The 19,014-nt window shown below is 28.3% G+C and overlaps 2 protein-coding genes across 2 annotated transcripts; both read left to right on the top strand.

The window, feature by feature from the left end:
* The first annotated feature begins 5,632 nt into the window (after positions 1–5,632).
* LOC107403645 (vicianin hydrolase-like) lies at positions 5,633–12,225 on the top strand. The gene is made up of 13 exons (XM_048467471.2): positions 5,633–5,853; positions 6,125–6,194; positions 8,120–8,178; positions 8,286–8,361; positions 8,665–8,742; positions 9,877–9,964; positions 10,077–10,329; positions 10,537–10,652; positions 10,760–10,977; positions 11,144–11,175; positions 11,446–11,548; positions 11,671–11,779; positions 11,865–12,225. The coding sequence occupies exons 1-13, from the start codon at positions 5,689–5,691 to the stop codon at positions 12,031–12,033; spliced, it is 1,536 nt and encodes a 511-aa protein (XP_048323428.2). The 5' UTR covers positions 5,633–5,688; the 3' UTR covers positions 12,034–12,225.
* Positions 12,226–13,944: 1,719 nt separating this feature from the next.
* LOC107409957 (beta-glucosidase 17-like) lies at positions 13,945–18,581 on the top strand. The gene is made up of 13 exons (XM_048467470.2): positions 13,945–14,243; positions 14,380–14,449; positions 15,515–15,573; positions 15,732–15,807; positions 15,906–15,983; positions 16,077–16,164; positions 16,307–16,559; positions 16,816–16,931; positions 17,183–17,403; positions 17,554–17,585; positions 17,686–17,785; positions 17,907–18,009; positions 18,244–18,581. Exons 1-13 carry the CDS (start codon positions 14,088–14,090, stop codon positions 18,452–18,454), a joined length of 1,563 nt encoding a protein of 520 aa, XP_048323427.2. The 5' UTR covers positions 13,945–14,087; the 3' UTR covers positions 18,455–18,581.
* The last annotated feature ends 433 nt before the right edge of the window (positions 18,582–19,014 follow it).

The raw sequence follows: 19,014 nt of genomic DNA, 5'->3' as shown, positions 1-19,014 counted from the left end.
CAGATTAATAGCATTAAAATCATCAAAATAATCTATACTGAAAAATCGTCAAAATAAAATAATTATTCACTTTTTTTAAGGGAAATGTGGCCACGTAAAAATAAACCTATCACTTTATGCAAATAATTGCATCAATCCACATTTGTCGTCGAGTCATTCTCTGCATGCAAAAGTACATCACAATGTTACAAGTACAGCCCCCATTTCTTCTTCTTCTTAAAAAAACAAAAATCAATTTCTCACTCTTTTTTTTTTTTTTTGGGGGGTTTTTTCTCTCGACCGTAAATTCAGCTTGATCTTGAATCCATTTTAAATTTTGAAAATGCTATTTTATTATCAATTATAATTTATTAATTTTTATTATTAACGCTTCTCACAATCCATATTAAATCATTTTTTTTAAATAATCATTTATTATTTAAGTGACATAAATTTGTTTTTGTTTATATCCAATACTTTTCACCAAAAGAATGTAAAATTTATTCTGCGCCACAACATTTTTTTAAGGAAAAAAAAAATAGAGGAATTAAGAAGAAGAAGAAGAAAATAACTCCAAAGTAAAAAATATTATAAATGCATTTTCAAAGCAAACAAAATTAAATTTATTATATTTCAAATGAAAAACAAGAGAATTATTAATTATAGATCAAATATATGTAGTTGACTAGGGTAATTAATTAAAGAAAAAGGCAGAAGCACGTTTTGGTTGAAAGCAAATCCGGAGGTTTTCTATGGAGGTAGGTGTGCAAGTGGACTTGTCGATCGCCTAAGATTATATATATGTGAAAGAAATAATACGTATCTGTAATATCTTTTTATTTTAATCGATAAGAGAACCCATGTGATCCTTCTTTTGACATTAATTGATGGTTCCCTAAAACATTTCTTGGAAGGTGTTTGCAATTGATTATGGTCATTAGATACTTTCACATGTTTTTAAACACCTCATTTAACAATGAATTTCATCACTAACAGCTAGGATGTCTATTCAACAATGTTAATATGTCAATTTTTATCTACGTATTTTATATATTTTATATATATATATATATATAAATACTCTAAAACATACATGCTTTAGAAAACTAGCTTCTCCAATATTCTTTTCTTCATAAAATTTCTTCAAATTTGAACAAATAATTACTGATCGCTTGACCTTAACCAGGCTAACTAAACTTGGGATTCGATATCATCTACCTACTCATCTAAATTTAGTTCATGCATTGAGTTTAGAGCCAGCTAGACTAAGATTTGATCCTACTTTTTTTGTTTTTTGTTTTTTTTTAACATTTAATTGGTGTTGAAAGAATTAGTAATTATTTATATAAAAGAGTTTTAGAAGTTTAATGTACTTATAAAAACTACTAATATATTTAAAAATTATTTTGAAATTTCACCTTTCTAGTAATATGGAGGCTGTAAATAAGGTTCTACTTCTAAATTATGAAGTTGTTTTGATGGGGTAATTTATTGTGTACAATTATGTACGTACGTCTGTTTTTTAGCAAATTTCTAGTGCTCTCATAAATAAACTCCCAAGATACATCTTCTATATGGGACCCATATATGGGGTCTATTTGAATGTATTGTGTTGTTTTACCTTTTTCTAAAGTTTTTATTTTTTATTTATTTATTTATTTTTTTAAAGATGTTTTCTTTTTATCATGAAAGTCTAGCATAATTAATTTTAACGTGAAACATGAAGAAATGGGCCATAGAACTTTTAGACACTTAATTGAACACGATAATACTGATTGCAATTTCTAATCTACTGTGTTCGTGGATTTCTTTCTAAAAGAAGAATGCTTAATTGAATAAAAAAAATCTTTAAATAATAAAAAGGAACAAATTCATGGATATTCTCTTAATTAAAGATCTCATAATTAAGCACAATACTAATGGTCGGTTCTCGTAGTCCTTGGCTGACTCTGTTTATAAAGATCAATGCTGATTTAAATTAATTAAAAGCTATAATTTTATGGATGTGATGTGCTCTTAAAGTTGATACACCCCGTTTGGTAGTGCATAGAACTTCTAAAAGCGCTATACCAGTGTTATCCTTATATTTGGTCGGATTAAATAGCACTTAATAGTTAAAATGATTGTTAATTTGTTCCCCAAAAAAAAAAAAAAAAAGAAAGAAAGAAAGAAAGAAAAAAAGTTAATAATATGGGAAATTTGTATTTATTTTTTAAAAAATTCGAAGTCATTTTTAAGTTTTTCCAAAAGTTTCAACAATTTTTTTTTTTTGAAAGTTTTTTATTAATCTCAAAGAATAATGGAATTTTCTTTTCTTCTTTTTCTTCCTTGCACACTTTATTTTCTTGAAGTCCATTATTTTTATTCTCATTTCAATCAGTTTATTCCACATCTCCTTATTTATGGTAAACTAAAGAAATTAAATTATTTTATATCGAAGTTGAACGAAGCGAGGACGCTCACTAGTGGACGACTAGCGCGAATTAAGAGTTTAACATCACAAACAACCACATCAAAGCTATTAATATGGTATGATTCTGAAAATTATTTTAACGGTATATAACAAGAAAGAAGCAACTAGTACGTTTGGTACGTAATACTATACTATATTAATTTTGTCGAACTGGATTGAACTTTATAGCAATACTGTACAACGTTTAATATAACTGTATTAATACTGTACAACATTTTGTGTAGGAGTATATTATACTTTAATTTATTTTGCAAAAAAAAAAAAATTATCTTTATCAAACTGAAATTGATTGCTATTATTCATTTAATTTTCTAAATAATAATATTACTCAAAATAGAAAAATTAATTTATTATTAATATCCATATAAATTTTTTTATAAATTAGAAAAATAAATTCATCTTTTAATGTTACTCATGTAACTGTTAAAAAATAATTACATTATTCTTAAAAATAAAATAAAGTGTTTGGCCAAAAAAAAAAAATTATGAAACCGCTTTTTGATTATTTTATTCTTGAGAAATCATATATTTGATAATTCTAAAAAAAAGTAATTCGGTTATTTTAAGAAATGACTTTCTAAAATTAAGCCCCAAATACTTTTCCGTAAATATTAACCATATAATGTGCACGAGAAGCACGGTTCATGAAAATTTATATTAATACCAAAAATTTCCTCATACAAAATTGAAATCTCCATCGATATCCAGGCATGCCATTCTAATATTTTCCTTTGAGTCTCAGCGAGCCGCCAGCTTTTAATAAAAATAAGGCCTTTTTTTAATGATGTTTTTTTAATTTTAAAAAAGTATAATTTTCAACATAAAGAGTATTTTGAAGAAATTTAAAAAATAGATAATGAGATTTTTTAGACAACTTCAATAATGTTTTTTATAAATATTTTTTTTGTTTTAGATTTCCGTATAAACAATTTTGATCCACGTTTCCTTTTTTCTTCTCCACCCCATATCAAAGTACTATTTTAAAAAATTAAAATATGAAATTATAATTAATAAATTTGATTATAAGTGTGCATAGTTATTGTAGAATAATAAATGAATTTATTAAAAAAATTATATAGAAAATAATGTTCTCTATATTTAAAGAGTCACTTTTTATTTTGACTTTTAATTTAAAAAATTCTATATGAAAATAGGCATAATTTTTTAAAACAAAAAAGACAAAGCTTTTAAAATACCTGTTAGAGATATTCTAAAAGCTCATTATAATTTTTATAGAAGCATCATTATTACAAGCATACTTACCAATAAAAAACTTATAAAAAAAAGTTCAAGATGCATCCAAATATAAAGATTGTTTATTAGTTCAAGTAATTATATGAAACTATTTCCATCAATCGAATTCAGAAAAGTAATTTTCTTAAAATGTATATCAAAATATAATAGCTTTAAGGGTTGATACAATACTAGAAAAAATGGCTGCTTAATTAATTAAATGTATCAAATTATATTGTAATTGCAATTTTAAAATTTGCTGTTGTCAATTTAAAATATTTACATATAGCTTTCGTAATTACAACTTCAAAATTTATATATATATATATATATATATATATAAATTTGAAGTTGCAATTTGCAACAATAAAATATCATAGTTTGAAAAGAATATATATTTACATATATATTTTCAAGATTTTTTTATTACCAAAATATTTGTATATGTACAGTATATATTTTGCTATTTGTTGCCATACAGATATCTGCAGATCCGTAGAGATTTTTTTGTCCCTTACTGAGGGAACATATGTTCTATCATAATGTGTATGCCATGATTTATAACCCAATCAACTATTTTTTTAAATTTATATTAAACTTCTACTCTTTATCTGACTTTTATTCATTTAATTATTTATTTATTTTTTCAATATCAGAAATAAAGAAGGTCACATGTCAACATTCCTCATGATCTAAAAACACCATTCTATCTTGGATTGATTTAATTCAGCGTCAAGCCAATTCATAGAAGAATTTAATGATGTAAATATTTCTCTACTTCTTGCAATTATTGAGTTCTTTTTTTGTTGGTAAAATATTAATGAGTGATTTAAAAGTAAAGATTTGATCATTAAGATATTTGGAACCTTGTTTGAAATCTAAAAACGCATCAGATATAATTTTTGCCCTCGTAGAATGATAACAAATATTCAAAAAATGATAGTTTCGATAATAGATAATTTTCAACTCAAGAAATATATAAAGTATATCTAAAGCCATCAAAAACGTATAAAATATTTTGATAAGGTATGACCAATTGTGCAATCATCATCATCTTGGTGTTTAATACTATAAATTCTATGCTTAAAAACCTATGACCGTATTGATTTGGTTTCCTAGTATACACATTCAGGTCTAAATTCAAATTTTAATGTGGATGAAATTTTTTCAAATTTAATATTGCTATGAAAAAATAAAAAAGGTTGATGAGCAAAATTTCCCCAATAATTATGTGGTATCAATGCAAAAAATAGAAACTCTTTCCCAGCTGTGTCCCATGTATATATTCTTTCCTTTTTGGCACAAAAAGTTTCATGATGCAACAATTGGATCGAACCCCTAACGTTAACATCCAAATAGTTTGTCCAAAAATTATGTGATTTCCAAAAAAGGAAAGAACAATAAAACAAAATTACGTAAGAAAGACATGGGCGAACTGCCAATTAACATGCGCGCTCTTCCCATGTCTGAAATGGGCCAACCCATAATACCAATTTTTTCATGCTTTATCATATTTTTATTTATTTTTTTGTGGGTGAAATTATCATATTTTTATTTGGTTGATATGCTTCTTGTGATTTGCTATTAAAATAAGTTATAACTTCATGAATCATACAATAAGGACAATTTTTATAAATATTTTTATTGGTCAGTTATTAGGAGCTTTATATACTTCAACAAAATTTTTCCAAAATACTGTATAATTAAATAAATAAATTTAGGACCAGAAGTTTCCCAAAGAATGTTAAAGATAACTTTCATAATGCATAATATCCACGTTGGAAGCCTCCCATTTTTGGTCTTGGTGGTTGTGTGGTTGGTCCACATCATCGAGAACAAAGATGAAGAGAAAAGATGAATGATTTTTTTTTTCCCCATTATAATCTGTGTTTTTAAGAATAAAATAAAGATAATTCCCTCTTGTGAGTCTATAAATAGGCTGATTGGCAATAGAGTTTAGCAGCAAACTAGCTTAGCTAGCACCCAAATCTAGAGGTGAAGACATGGCATTAATTAAAGCCTCTTCCATCTTCTTCTTTTGCTTCCTTGCTCTGGCTAGCTTCTTAGCTTCCATTGAAGGAACTCAACCTACCCATCACGTTACTCATCTTAACAGATCCACTTTTCCAAAAGATTTCATTTTCGGTGCTGGCTCAGCTGCTTACCAGGTACCACAAACAAATTTTTTTCTTTTTTCTTTTTTTTTACCAGTGATAACCACACACTTTATATATAAATATGGAAATTCTCTTATTCAAATTTTATAATAGAATAATTCTAGAGAAAAGAGTGATCTACGATTCTGAGTGAGAGACTTGTGTTTGTGGTTTGTGAATTCCATCTAATTTGCTATTCTGAAGAAGAACATGTTCAAGCTTCTATTAATTTGTTTGATTTATTCTTTGTTTCCTTTTTTTTTTTTTTTTTTTTTTCCATCAGTCTGAAGGAGCAGCACATATAGATGGAAGGGGACCTAGTATATGGGATGTTTTCACAAGGGAACAAAAAGGTCTCTTAATCTCTCTAATCTCTTCAATCAATCCTTGAACCTCTTTGCACACCAGATTTCATATGTTATGTATATTCTTTTCTATCAGAAAATAAAATAAAATAAAATGCATAAATGAGGTCAATTATTATTATTATTATTATTGATGAACAAGGTCAGTTAGTATAAAGAACGGCGTATTCACGCTATCGAATTAAACAATGATATATAATAAATGAACCGCTCTATACATGCATATTACATTATTATAGATTTACCCCCAAAAAAAAAAAAATTCGCATTATTATAGTCCTTTTTGTGCTTTAATGCAATCACTGTTACCAATGAATATATATATATGTATGTATATATGTATATATGTATATATGTATTGCATTGTTGTAATCATTCAATGAAAATGGAAGGACGCTGCATTATTATAGTCATTCAATGAAAATGGAAGGAAGCTGCATTATTACACGTACTTTTAGGAGTGTACATTTCATCATTCCATTTTATTAAATAATTATTTTATGTAGTTTGTTAACAGAAAGTTTAGAAATTTCTTAATTCTCCCCTTGCTTTATGTTGCTCATACATTTTGTTTTTCTTATTCATTTCAAATTTTCCACAGCTATATGATACAGCTTTTTAAGACATTAGTATATTATCATTAATTTGTTATTGTTATTAGTTATTGTATACTACATATTTTTATTTTTTAAAATAGTAATTTTGCTATTAAACTATGTTCAATTTATATTATGGATATATAATCATTATTTACTAGCACTCATCAGAAACCCATCATTGATCAATATTCTAAGCTAATGATAATGTGAGAAATGAAATTATCCATACATAAAATTTCGTGGTCCAATCAATTTGTTCCAATGTGGTTACACATCTTATCTTCTAAGCAGATTATAATGTCTACAGTTTCAGTCTCAGCCTCTGTCCTACCTCGAAAATCAAAATCAATTTCACCGTAGTTAAATAAACAAATAAACAGTATAATTGAGAGAACATATCACAAATTAGTCGTCTACCCCAATGTTTAAAAACATATATATATATATATATATATATGTGTGTAGGAAGAACTTTCAACCCAAAAGTCTTGTTTAATGTTTCAGCAAAAAAAAAAAAAAAGTCTTGTTTAATGAGTACTTACCAAAAAGTCTCGTTTAGGAAGTACCTATAACTAATTATAGGGTCATGTCAAATAATCAGCAATCAGAAAATAATGTTGAACCCCATACCAAAAGCCTAAAAGAAAACTACTCCAAAATTGAACAACTTTATTTACAGAGCCAGAGAGGTTAAACGAAGACCTTATTTAGATAGCATCAAGAACAGGATCCTTCCATATATGCATATATATAATTTCGCTAAAAAATTCGCCAATTCTATACTATAACAAACACGTCAACAATTTTATTTTGATCAATAAACTAACATAGGATTAATGTCCATTAGAATATGTATATATATATATATATATATATAGATATATTTGCTAAAAGAACAGGATCCTTCTATTGTGCCTTGATAATTTCAAGTATCACATGGCTCTATTATTTATGTTTTTCTTATGTTTTCATGACAACAAGGTGGACACATTATTCTAATTTCTAAGGAGATAAAAATCGTATTTAGTGTAAGAAGTAACTTTTGCAGACTAGAATATCCAATGAAATAGATTATGTAGTTCGTTCTCTGTACTGTCTTTTATAGAGTCTTTTTCTGGTAATATGTCATCATACATTGTGTCTTGTAAAGAAAATGAAGAGTTTTATTTGCTAGCCAAATCAGTGAAAAGCAGATCTAATTTTTTTGCTTGTTGAAAAGTCCAAATTTATTGTCTTAAAAAAAAAAAAGAAAAAAAGTTGTACCTTTTATTTTTTTATTTATTTCCTAATAAAACTTCAATGGTGGAATGACAGAAAAAATTGCTGATGGTAGCAATGGGGATGTAGCTGATGACTTTTATCATCGTTATAAGGTATGAATTTGTGAGAATTTACAACCAATTTTTTTTTTTTATATATAAGTAATATTCTGATTTGGTCATGTTCTGTTCTCCATTGATAATGATTAATATTATTACAGGACGACATCAAATTGATGAAAAAAATTGGTTTGAATTCCTATAGATTCTCCATTTCATGGTCCAGAATATTACCAAGTAAGATTATCATGATTAATTAATCTCCACCTTTCATTCATATTCAATTAAAGAATGTTAAATGGAACTCAAGTGAGTTATATAACACCACCGGATTAATTTTTTTATTTTTATTTTTTTGGTTGTTGTATCGTAGAAATGGTCAATTTCAAACAATGCATATTCGGCCATCACTTTGTTCAGGCCCATATGAATAAAATATAATATAAAAGATAGAAACTGGTTGGTAAGATTGTAATAAATACTTCACGTATTATCATGCACGGCATTGAATATTTTTTTGTATTTTTTATTGGCTTTCAGAAGGCAAGCTCAGTGGGGGTGTGAATCCCCTCGGCATCAAATTCTACAACAACCTCATCAACGAGCTCCTTGCCAATGGTGATAATTCTTCCAACAACTCACTCTTTTCTATTTGTATAAACAAATTATTTTATAGTTCACTTTTATACATTTATCATCATCCGTCACTTCTTCGAAATAATTTCGCATTATATATGTATATATATATATATAGAGAGAGAGAGAGAGAGAATAATTCTTATCAAAATATTGTGACAGTTTTTTTTTTTTAATTAAAATGTCATTTTTCAATTTTTGAATTTATCAAAATATTATGGTTGTTTTATATTAAAACATCATTTTTTTTTTTACTTTTAAATTACTTAAATATAAAATTATTTTCAAAGTTTCAATGAGTTAGACAGAATTCAATTTACTTTTTTTGGATTTTATTTTTTAGGATTTTAACACTTTACCTAAACTTAACTTAGACTACTAAAATATTTTTAAATTTTAATTTTTCAAGCAATTTAATGATTAATATTAAATGTTTAATAATTTTTTCACTATAATATTTTAATAGGAGGTTGACTATATATATATATATATATATATAACAAATATAAGCTTGTATTTGGTATATATCTTTATTTTGAAATATATACATATATACAAAAATAATATGATAAATGATTTATAAAAAGAGATAATAAAGGATAGCATCCACAACCAAATTTATGTGATATTTGTAATTTAACGATTGTAAATAGTTTTTTTCTCTCATAATCTTTTTTTTTAAATCTCTTATCATATTTAAATTTAAATCTTATCATACATTTTTAGTACAATATAATTTTTTTTATTAAGGCATATATATATATATATATATATGAAAACCCGTGTTTAACTTCTATTTAATATAGTTGGTACGTCTTTTTATAAAAATAAAAATATACAGAATAGTTGTTGCAAAATAAAGGAAAAATATACACACACACACACACATATAAAGATTGGTTATTCTTTATCTTGACTTTTCTACCATCAAATGTTAAATTCTGAAAAGTTTAACAGTTTGTTTTTCTACATATATACTATGATAATTTTTTTTTTCATTTCACTTGTAAAATTATTTTTTTTAAAAAAATATTAATAAATAAATATTATTTTAGTACATGACTAAAGAAAATATGATATTTGGGCTGGGCCTCTAAATATAATTGCTTTGAGTAGGTCTCCAACCCTTCGTCACACTCTTCCATTTCGATTTACCACAAGCACTTCAGGAGGAGTATGGTGGTTTCTTAAGCCCAAAAATAGTGTAAGTGATTAATTAAAATTTTTTTTTCGAAATTTAACTTAAAAAAAAAATGGGCTCCAAATTAAATTTTTGAAATGAAAACATAATTTTATAAATTTTATGTGATTAACAGGAAAGATTTCACGGACTTCGCGGATATTTGCTTCAAATCATTCGGTGATAGAGTGAAGCTTTGGGCCACCATGAACGAGCCCAATGGGGCGGCCATAAACGGGTACAGTAGTGGTATCGGAGCACCCGGTAGGTGTTCCAGCTATGCCGGAAACTGTACCGCCGGTAACTCGGCAACTGAGCCCTATATCGTTGCCCACAATATGCTTATTTCCCATGCTTCTGCTGTCAAATTATACAGACAGAAATACAAGGTTAGTAGAATAATAAAATTTGAGACAAAATTATTAAAAAAAATAATAATAATAATTTATTATTATTTTGAGGAAGCAAAATTATTGTTATTATTTTTTTGAGAAAATGAAATTATTTAGTGTTTTTCTTTTTTAATATATAATTGAACAATGATTTTTAGATGAAACTTTTATGTTATACTAAGACAAGTTAAAATTAATTCGCAGCCATACCAGAAGGGTCAAATTGGAATTACACTTGTGACCCATTGGTTTGAACCAAAACACAACACATCTTCTAGCCGTTTGGCTGCATCCAGAGCCCTTGATTTCTTTTTGGGATGGTGAGACCTTTTTTATTTATTTTTCTAATCAGTTTTTTTATGTTATTTTATTGTTTTTCCTTAAAATATTGAAATTAATTATTTGTTATCCTAAATGAATATTAAAGGTTTGCCCATCCAATAACATACGGTGACTACCCAGAAAGTATAAAATCTATTGTGGCAAACAGACTGCCCAAGTTCACAGGAGCTGAAGCTAAGTTGCTAAGAGGTTCTATTGATTTCTTTGGAATAAATTATTACACCACAAATTATGCAGAAAGTGCTCCTTTGGCGAGTCCTCTCAACCGCAGCTATGTTGCTGACAGACAAACCACTCTCACCAGTAAGCTTCATTCTTATTAATATATATATATATATATATATATACATGTGTGTGTGTGTGTGTGTGTGTGTGTGTACGTACACAAAATCATATTAATTAATTCATTCATAATCACCTTAATTTAACAATTTTTTCTTGTATTCTATCCTCTAATCAACACCAATAGCTGAGAAGAATGGAAAACCCATTGGCACTCCGGTACTCTCTCTCTCTCTCTCTCTATATATATATATATATATATATATATATATCTATACTAAAATGGTTGCATGTCCTTCGTTATAACATTTACATCTAATATTAAATAACATATAATAACAGTGTGAAAATACTAGATGCTTAATTATGGAAGTAACAGGTCCACTGTAGTAAATATATATATATATATAACTATCTATCTCTCTATATACGTATTTTGTATATTTATGTCTTAATTGATACATAAATTAAATTTACTGATGAATACAGACTGCTTTGAGCTGGCTTTTCATCTATCCACAAGGACTTAAAGATCTTTTGGTCTATATTAAGAATACCTACAAGAACCCACCAATTTACATTACAGAAAATGGTAATAAAGTTTTACTACAAAAGTTTTTATTTTTTATTTTTTATTATTATATCTTTGCTTCTAAATTTCAAAAGGGTATTCAGTATTTAGACCTGAAAACCAAAATTCAAATTGTTATCCAGGAATGGCGGACGTGAGAAACGATTCTATACCTGTTAAAGTGGCTATCAAGGACAGCTTGAGGATAAGATACCATCATGGCCATATCTCGTCTGTTTTGCAAGCTCTCAAGTGGGTTTCCTTTCAATTTATCTATTGCAAATGACCAATAATAAATATATAATTTTTTAAATATTGAAATTAATTAATTTTGCAGGCAAGGTGCTAATGTAAAAGCATACTTTGTATGGTCATATTTCGATGACTTTGAATGGGATGCTGGCTTTACGGTTCGTTTTGGCATTTGTTATGTGGATTTCAAGGACAACTTGAAAAGATATCTAAAATATTCGGCCTACTGGCTTAAGATGTTCCTCCTTAATTAAATGGAGAATAATTTATTTGTATGAGTGAGTCATGGAATCATGAGAGAGTGAAGCCAAATAAGACGTGACAAAATCTTTGTTATAAAGATATTTGGCATTTGTGCGTGTTCGTTTGTACTTTTGTTGCATTATGCACCAAGATTTTCCAACTGCCCAATGTTATCAATAAATTATTAATATGTTTAGCTCGTCTTTGATATTTTCTCTATTTGTATTTTCACTTTTTCAGGTTTATTATGATATAATGACGGATTCACCAAAGTACTCATGACAAAATTCTTCAAAGAAATTTGTAAAACCTGTGGTGTCCTTGATTATGTACAGTTACCATTTGTCAAAAAGCTTATAAGAATATTTGACAATAAACTTAATTATATATACAAATGCATAAAACAAAAATTAGAAATGAAAAATAATAAATGTAGATAACAATATATATATATATATATATATATATGTATAAGGGGTGTTAAAAAAGTTTATAATAATATATATATATATATATTTTCCAATTAACTTGTATTTTTCTTTTTTTCTTTTTATTTTTTTTATTTTTTAAAGAAACTACCCTACTGCAAGTCTAACAGTTAAATACACTGGTTAACACCTAAATATTTTTTCAAAACAACAAAGATGCGGTAGTAAAAACTTAAAGGGGCTTAACTAATAATTATTTGAAATCTGTTTTTTGTCTTCCCAAAAAAAAATAAAAAATTCCATCGTCATTATAATCTTCGTATTTGTTGAATAAATAATTTTTCAAACCATATTTACTTGCTTAATTAATACTCCAAAATAGATATAAAAACATCAAATAAAGTAAAATAATATAAACAAGAAACTCACAAAAAAGAACGGAGGGAATGGAGAATAAAGGTGACCCACTTTTTTTTTTTTTTTTCATTTCTTTTTTCTCTGGCGAAAAATGAAGGTGGCCGACTTTCAAATTCTTCTATAAAGCTACTTTTATCAAGTCCAAAATTAAAAGGGAAAAAAAAAATAAAATAAAAAACTACAATGAACCAACTCACTCAAGAACAGACAATTAGGCCCTACAAGCCACTGTGTGGAATCAATACACCATTGTTAGCGGTTGTGATTAAAGTACATCAAAGAGAAGGATTAACATATTGTTACATCAAAGAGAAGGATTAACATATTGTTACAGAAAGCTTCTCATAAAGAAAAAGAAAGCTAGGGAGTAGTGAACAAGAAAGGTGTCGCTTGCTGGCGTTTGGGAAAACCGATTGGGATGCTGCAAATTTTTAATTGAGTTGTGGGCTTTTAGTCCTTTCACTCACTAACGTGAACACCGTCAGTTTCTTAGTTGGGAAGACTGGTAAGTGCAACAGAAAATAAAATTTATAGGCATGTTTATGAAGCAATTAAAAAAAAAAGAAAAGGGGTATTTGAGTAATTGACCCTTATTTTATTTTTCATGCCCAGCATCCTTTCATATCATAATTAAATTAAAACTTAATTGTTGTTGCCGAACAGCGGATATGGTATAAGATTTTTTGCTCCAACTAAAATGGTTGAGACATTTAATTAAACCATTCATCAAAAAAGAGACAGTTAATTAACCACATACAATCAATTTATATTTATATCGTAGGACAGCTTTGATTTTTAGGGGCCACGTTCTTATTAATTTCCAACTACAACAAAGTGATCAATCTCAAATTTTTTTTTATACACATCTCAAAATTATTTATATACATATTTGGAATGGAAATTATATAAAAAAATTAGCTACTCTTTTATTTACTTATTTTTTTCCATCCTTTATTCAGGCTAAGAGGAAGTATTTTAGCCCTAGAAACCAAAAAAGATGTTGAAATAAAATAAACAATAAAGACAAAATGGTTTCTGTTTCAACTTACATTTTGTCGAATATTATATATCCAATGGTTACGATTTGTGAGGGGTATATCATGAATATCTATATATTAATTGTATTGTCTCGTACGAATCTTGTCATATAAATAATAATAATAATAATAATAATAATAAGCAACTGCCAAGAGTGGTATCCGAGTTGTAAAGGTTTAGAAATGGGAAGCAGAACGCATTTGCAGGGCAAGTCCTGTGTCTTCAACCTTCTAGTTCCAGCTCTGGCCTTTCTTTTCACTTCCGCTCAAGCTCTTACTCTTAGCAGGACTAGTTTTCCAAATTCTTTCATATTCGGAGCTGCATCAAGTGCTTACCAGGTGTGTGTGTGTGTGTGTGTGTGTGTGTGTGTGTGTGTGTGTGTATTATGCAAACTGGCTTCGTTATTATGTTTCCCTTTCGGATCGATTGGCATTAATTACAGGGCATTTTACTTTCATTTTTGTTTGATTGAAGTATGAAGGAGCAGCACATGCATATGGGAAAGGATCTAGCATATGGGACACATTTACTAGCACTCATCCAGGTTTCTCCCTCCCTCCCTCTCTCTCTCTCTCTCTCTCTCTCTCTCTCTCTCTCTCTCTCTCATACCAACTAATCATAATTTCTTTGTATTTGCTTTTTTATTATTATTTTTTCTGTTGCTTTGAGTTGTTGATGGTTGATTTTTTTTTTTTTTTTTTTAAATTTTTAGTAAGGGTGAAAATGTTTACGATTTCATTACTTACACTATTTTCTGTTGCAAAAGCAGCTTACTTTTTTTCATATCCTTGTCGACCAAGAGGCTATCCAGTTTTCTCATTTCTGTATTCTGCACATCCTGGTGAAGGAGGATAATGTTAATAAATAAATAAATAAATAAATTAAAAATTTAAAGAAAACAGATCATAAATATTATAACCAAGCCAGGGCTAGGCCCAGCAATAGTAAGCACATGTCTGGGCTGTTGGTAGTAGAAATCCGACATCCCTGTCAGCAGGAATGGAAAATGATTAGACAGAGCACTTTTTAGGATAGTAGAGAGGGATAGCTGAAGCTAATTAGCACTATGAAATAGTGCATCAATATAAGACTACATATCTGTGAGCATATCACTCTCCCATAATTAGTTTAGAGTCCCATTTGATCTTAGTTTAGATTCTCCATTCTCTATTTGCTATTAGATTATGCTTTGGGCTTTGTCTGAGCTACCAAATGGGCCATTTCGAGCCCAAAACCTCGTAAAAATTGAGAAAGTGGACATTGCCATTAGGATTGAAATGGATCTTTCATTTCTACAATTTTTATTGCGTTAAAAAAAAAAAAAAAAAAACTCAGAATTGTTTAAGAATCTATGGAACTCATGTAGAAAAGAAAAATGCTATAAGAAACGCTCTATGGTTTATCATGCTTGCTTGTTTGGTGTAATCAATTAATGCACTATTGATGATATTGTTTTTGTTTTTGGTCAGCCATCCGTCCTGTTTTATTTAATGCTCCATCTTTTACATTAGTTTTGGCGATGCGATTTCAGTCCTCAATTAATGCTTCATCTTGCTACGTTAATTTTTCTTTTCTAACCAATTACCACTTACAATTATCAATTTGACAGAAAAGATTTTAGACCACAGTTCAGGAATTATAGCCGATGAGTTCTATTACCAATACAAGGTATGAAAAACAAATTTACTAATCTCTAAGAATATTTCCCAAACGATGACTTTGAAATGATTGTGGAAAATCTCTGAAAATGTTATTCATGCCATATATTTCCTATGGATTTGGTAATTTGTTATTGATATAATGATTGAAAATGATCATATATATAGGAGGACATTGCCCTCCTGAAAGATATTGGTTTCGATTCATTTAGATTCTCAATCTCATGGTCAAGAGTATTACCAAGTAAGTTCTCAAATCAGTTTAATTATTATTATTATTATTTTTACTTTACTTTTTTTGGAGTCAATGTGAATATTTTGAAACTCAACACTCTTAATTAGGAGGGAGAATAACTGGAGGAGTAAACCAGGAGGGTGTCAAATTCTACAACAACCTCATAGACCAACTTCTATCAAATGGTAATTAAGTAATTTGATCCAACCCACATATATAATATTATATTTTTTCCTTAAATATTCTAAATAACTATGTTCAATTAACTTTACAAGCAGGTATTAAACCTTTAGTGACATTGTTCCACTGGGATCTTCCACAAGCCCTTGATGATGAGTATGGTGGATTCTTGAGCCCTAACATCGTGTAAGACATATATATATATACATATATGTTATATTATATTGGTCAGAAATTGGCAAATAAAAGGAAAGGAAGGGAAAAGAAAATGCTTATCTACTACTTTAGTCAGCGGCTAATTAATTAGCTCTTCCAAAAAAATATGTAGGAATGATTATAGGGACTATGCGGAGTTTTGCTTCAGAGAATTTGGCGACAGAGTAAAGACGTGGATCACTCTGAATGAACCAAATTATTTCAGTAGTGATGGATATGCAAGTGGTTTTAGAGCACCAGGTCGATGTTCCAAGTATATTGGAAATTGCACTGCTGGAAACTCAGCCACTGAACCTTATTTGGTAGCTCACCACTTGATTCTTGCTCATGCAACTGCAGTTCAATTGTATAGACACAAGTACCAGGTTTTGCGCTTGCTTTTTTTTTTTTTAACCCATGAATTTAAATATGGTAAATATTAATTATTTACTAATCCTAAATAATATTATATATATTTGTGTCAATTTTGACGTGTTATGAATATGTTTTTACTTTATGTTAGGAACCATAAAACTTTATTTAATTGATCATGTGGCACATTAAGTAGTCGGCACATTTGCAGCTAAATCTGCTCTCGAAATTATGTGACATAATTTTTTCCTTTTCGGTGGTATTGTTTAGGCATTTCAGAAGGGATCCATTGGGATAACGATAGGGAGTGAATGGATGGTACCAAAATTCCAAACAGTTGAATGCATCAAAGCAGCCTCAAGAGCTATGGATTTCATATTTGGATGGTGAGAAAGAAGATTTCTCACTTTAATTTTAACTCACAATGAAGCCATTTGATTCATTTACAATATAATGCCATTTAGAAATTCTAGGTTGGAATTTGGGTTAAGATCTTGTGTAACTTTTTTTACTTTCCATTTTTTCTTATAGTTTACTAATTTGAACACAGCCTAATTCCATAGGTAGAACTTTTATGTAATCAACATCGATCAATTTACTGCTATATAACATGATTAACATTTTAATTTTTATTTAGGATTGTCCATCCAGTCACATACGGTGAGTACCCGAAAACAATGAGATCCTTGGTGGGAAATCGATTGCCAAAATTTACAGAAGCAGAATCCAAAATGATAAAAGGATCTTTTGATTTCATTGGTGCTAATTATTACACTGCAAGCTATGCTGAAGCCGATTCTTCTTTCTCAACCATCACCAATCCAAGTTATACAACTGACATGAATGTTACCCTTACCAGTAAGCCATATATCTGGCTCAAATTTAATCCAGTTTCCATTGATAACAACAATATTAATTTGGATAAATATTTATTTTTTATGAACTCTCAAGATTAATTTATATATTTAACCTTTTTTTTTTTTTTTTTTTTTGGTGCAATATATATAGAAGAGAAAGATGGCATTCCTATTGGCCAACCGGTAGTCTCTATCTCTTTCTGATTTCTAGTTTTACAACTTGATTTCAATATCAGATTACTGAAAAAGTTCTTAATTGATTTTACTTCTTTTTTTCTTTAAGACCGCTAGCTGGCTTTACATTTACCCGAAAGGAATCGAAGAATTTATGTTATATATAAAAAGAAATTACAACAATCCTGCAATTTACATCACTGAGAATGGTAAGACAATTTCAACCTAATAAATCAATCCATAGTAATTACTCTTTTTTATCATTTTTAAATATGTTGATTAATTTCTTGAGAATTAACAAATTGACATATATTTTGTATGCTATTTCAGGAGTTATTGATGATACAAACGTAGCACTCAAAGATAAATTGAATGATAGCACAAGGATAAGCTACCACCATCAACATCTATCACATGTTTTGAAAGCTATCAAGTAAGTGCCATTAATTTTTCACAAATTAATATTAATTTGATTGTATTTCAATATTTTTTCTTTTCCTTTCCCAACATAAATTTCATCCTCTGGTTGGAATTAATTTTTGATCAAATTTTTCAATGTATAGGTATCTTGTCTGTTTGTATTTGAACTTGATTGTATTGAATAGAAAAGTGAGTGAATTTAATGAATATATGGTAATTAATGAGAGTAAGGGTTAATTTTTGGCAGGGGTGGAGCTGATGTGAGAGGATATTATGTATGGTCATTTCTTGATAATTTTGAATGGGAATTGGGTTACACTGTTCGATTTGGCCTCGTTTACATTGACTATAAAAACAAGTTGCAAAGATACATGAAAAACTCTGCTCGGTGGTTCAAGAATTTCCTCCAAAAGGACATTGATGTCAAAATTCACCCTTCTTTGCTGTATTCCGAGTGATTTATGGTACTTATAATTTGCTTATCTATGTAGTACTATTTTATTCAAGATAGAGAACGAATCTAGGATGATGTATTTAATATGAAGTGAAATAAAATAAAGAATGACATGGGTAAATTAAAGGCCATGGAACCAAAACCAAATTCCCACTTTTTGGGTTGAGTTACGGTTTGGACGAAAAACAGAGAATCCTGGGGAAATTGTTTTGTAAGAAAAAAAAAAATTATGTTATCAAATTCTGGAATTCAACAAATCAACATATACATCTTATAATGGACGGTCCATAGGATAAATATTAGCAAATTCAAGTAAAGATAAGATATTTTATCAAAAAAAAAAAAAAAAAAAAGGAGTAAAGAAAAGATATTTTTGCTACTCATATTTTTGAAATAAGCACAAGGGCACTCATAAAAACTCTTTTCTATTTTTTTTTTTTTTTTGGCTACTCATTTTAACTGTTAAATAATGTGTATAAGGAACCGCTCATATGCATGATTGCATAAGGAAGAAAAAAATAAAAAATAAAATAAAAAGGACCAATCATCAGAAGAAAAATAAAC

This window comes from Ziziphus jujuba, chromosome 1 (assembly GCF_031755915.1).
Source record: "Ziziphus jujuba cultivar Dongzao chromosome 1, ASM3175591v1".
NCBI classification, from domain to species: domain Eukaryota; kingdom Viridiplantae; phylum Streptophyta; class Magnoliopsida; order Rosales; family Rhamnaceae; genus Ziziphus; species Ziziphus jujuba.
The sequence above is the reverse complement of the archived record's forward strand: the minus strand, read 5'-3'. Positions and strand labels throughout refer to the sequence as shown.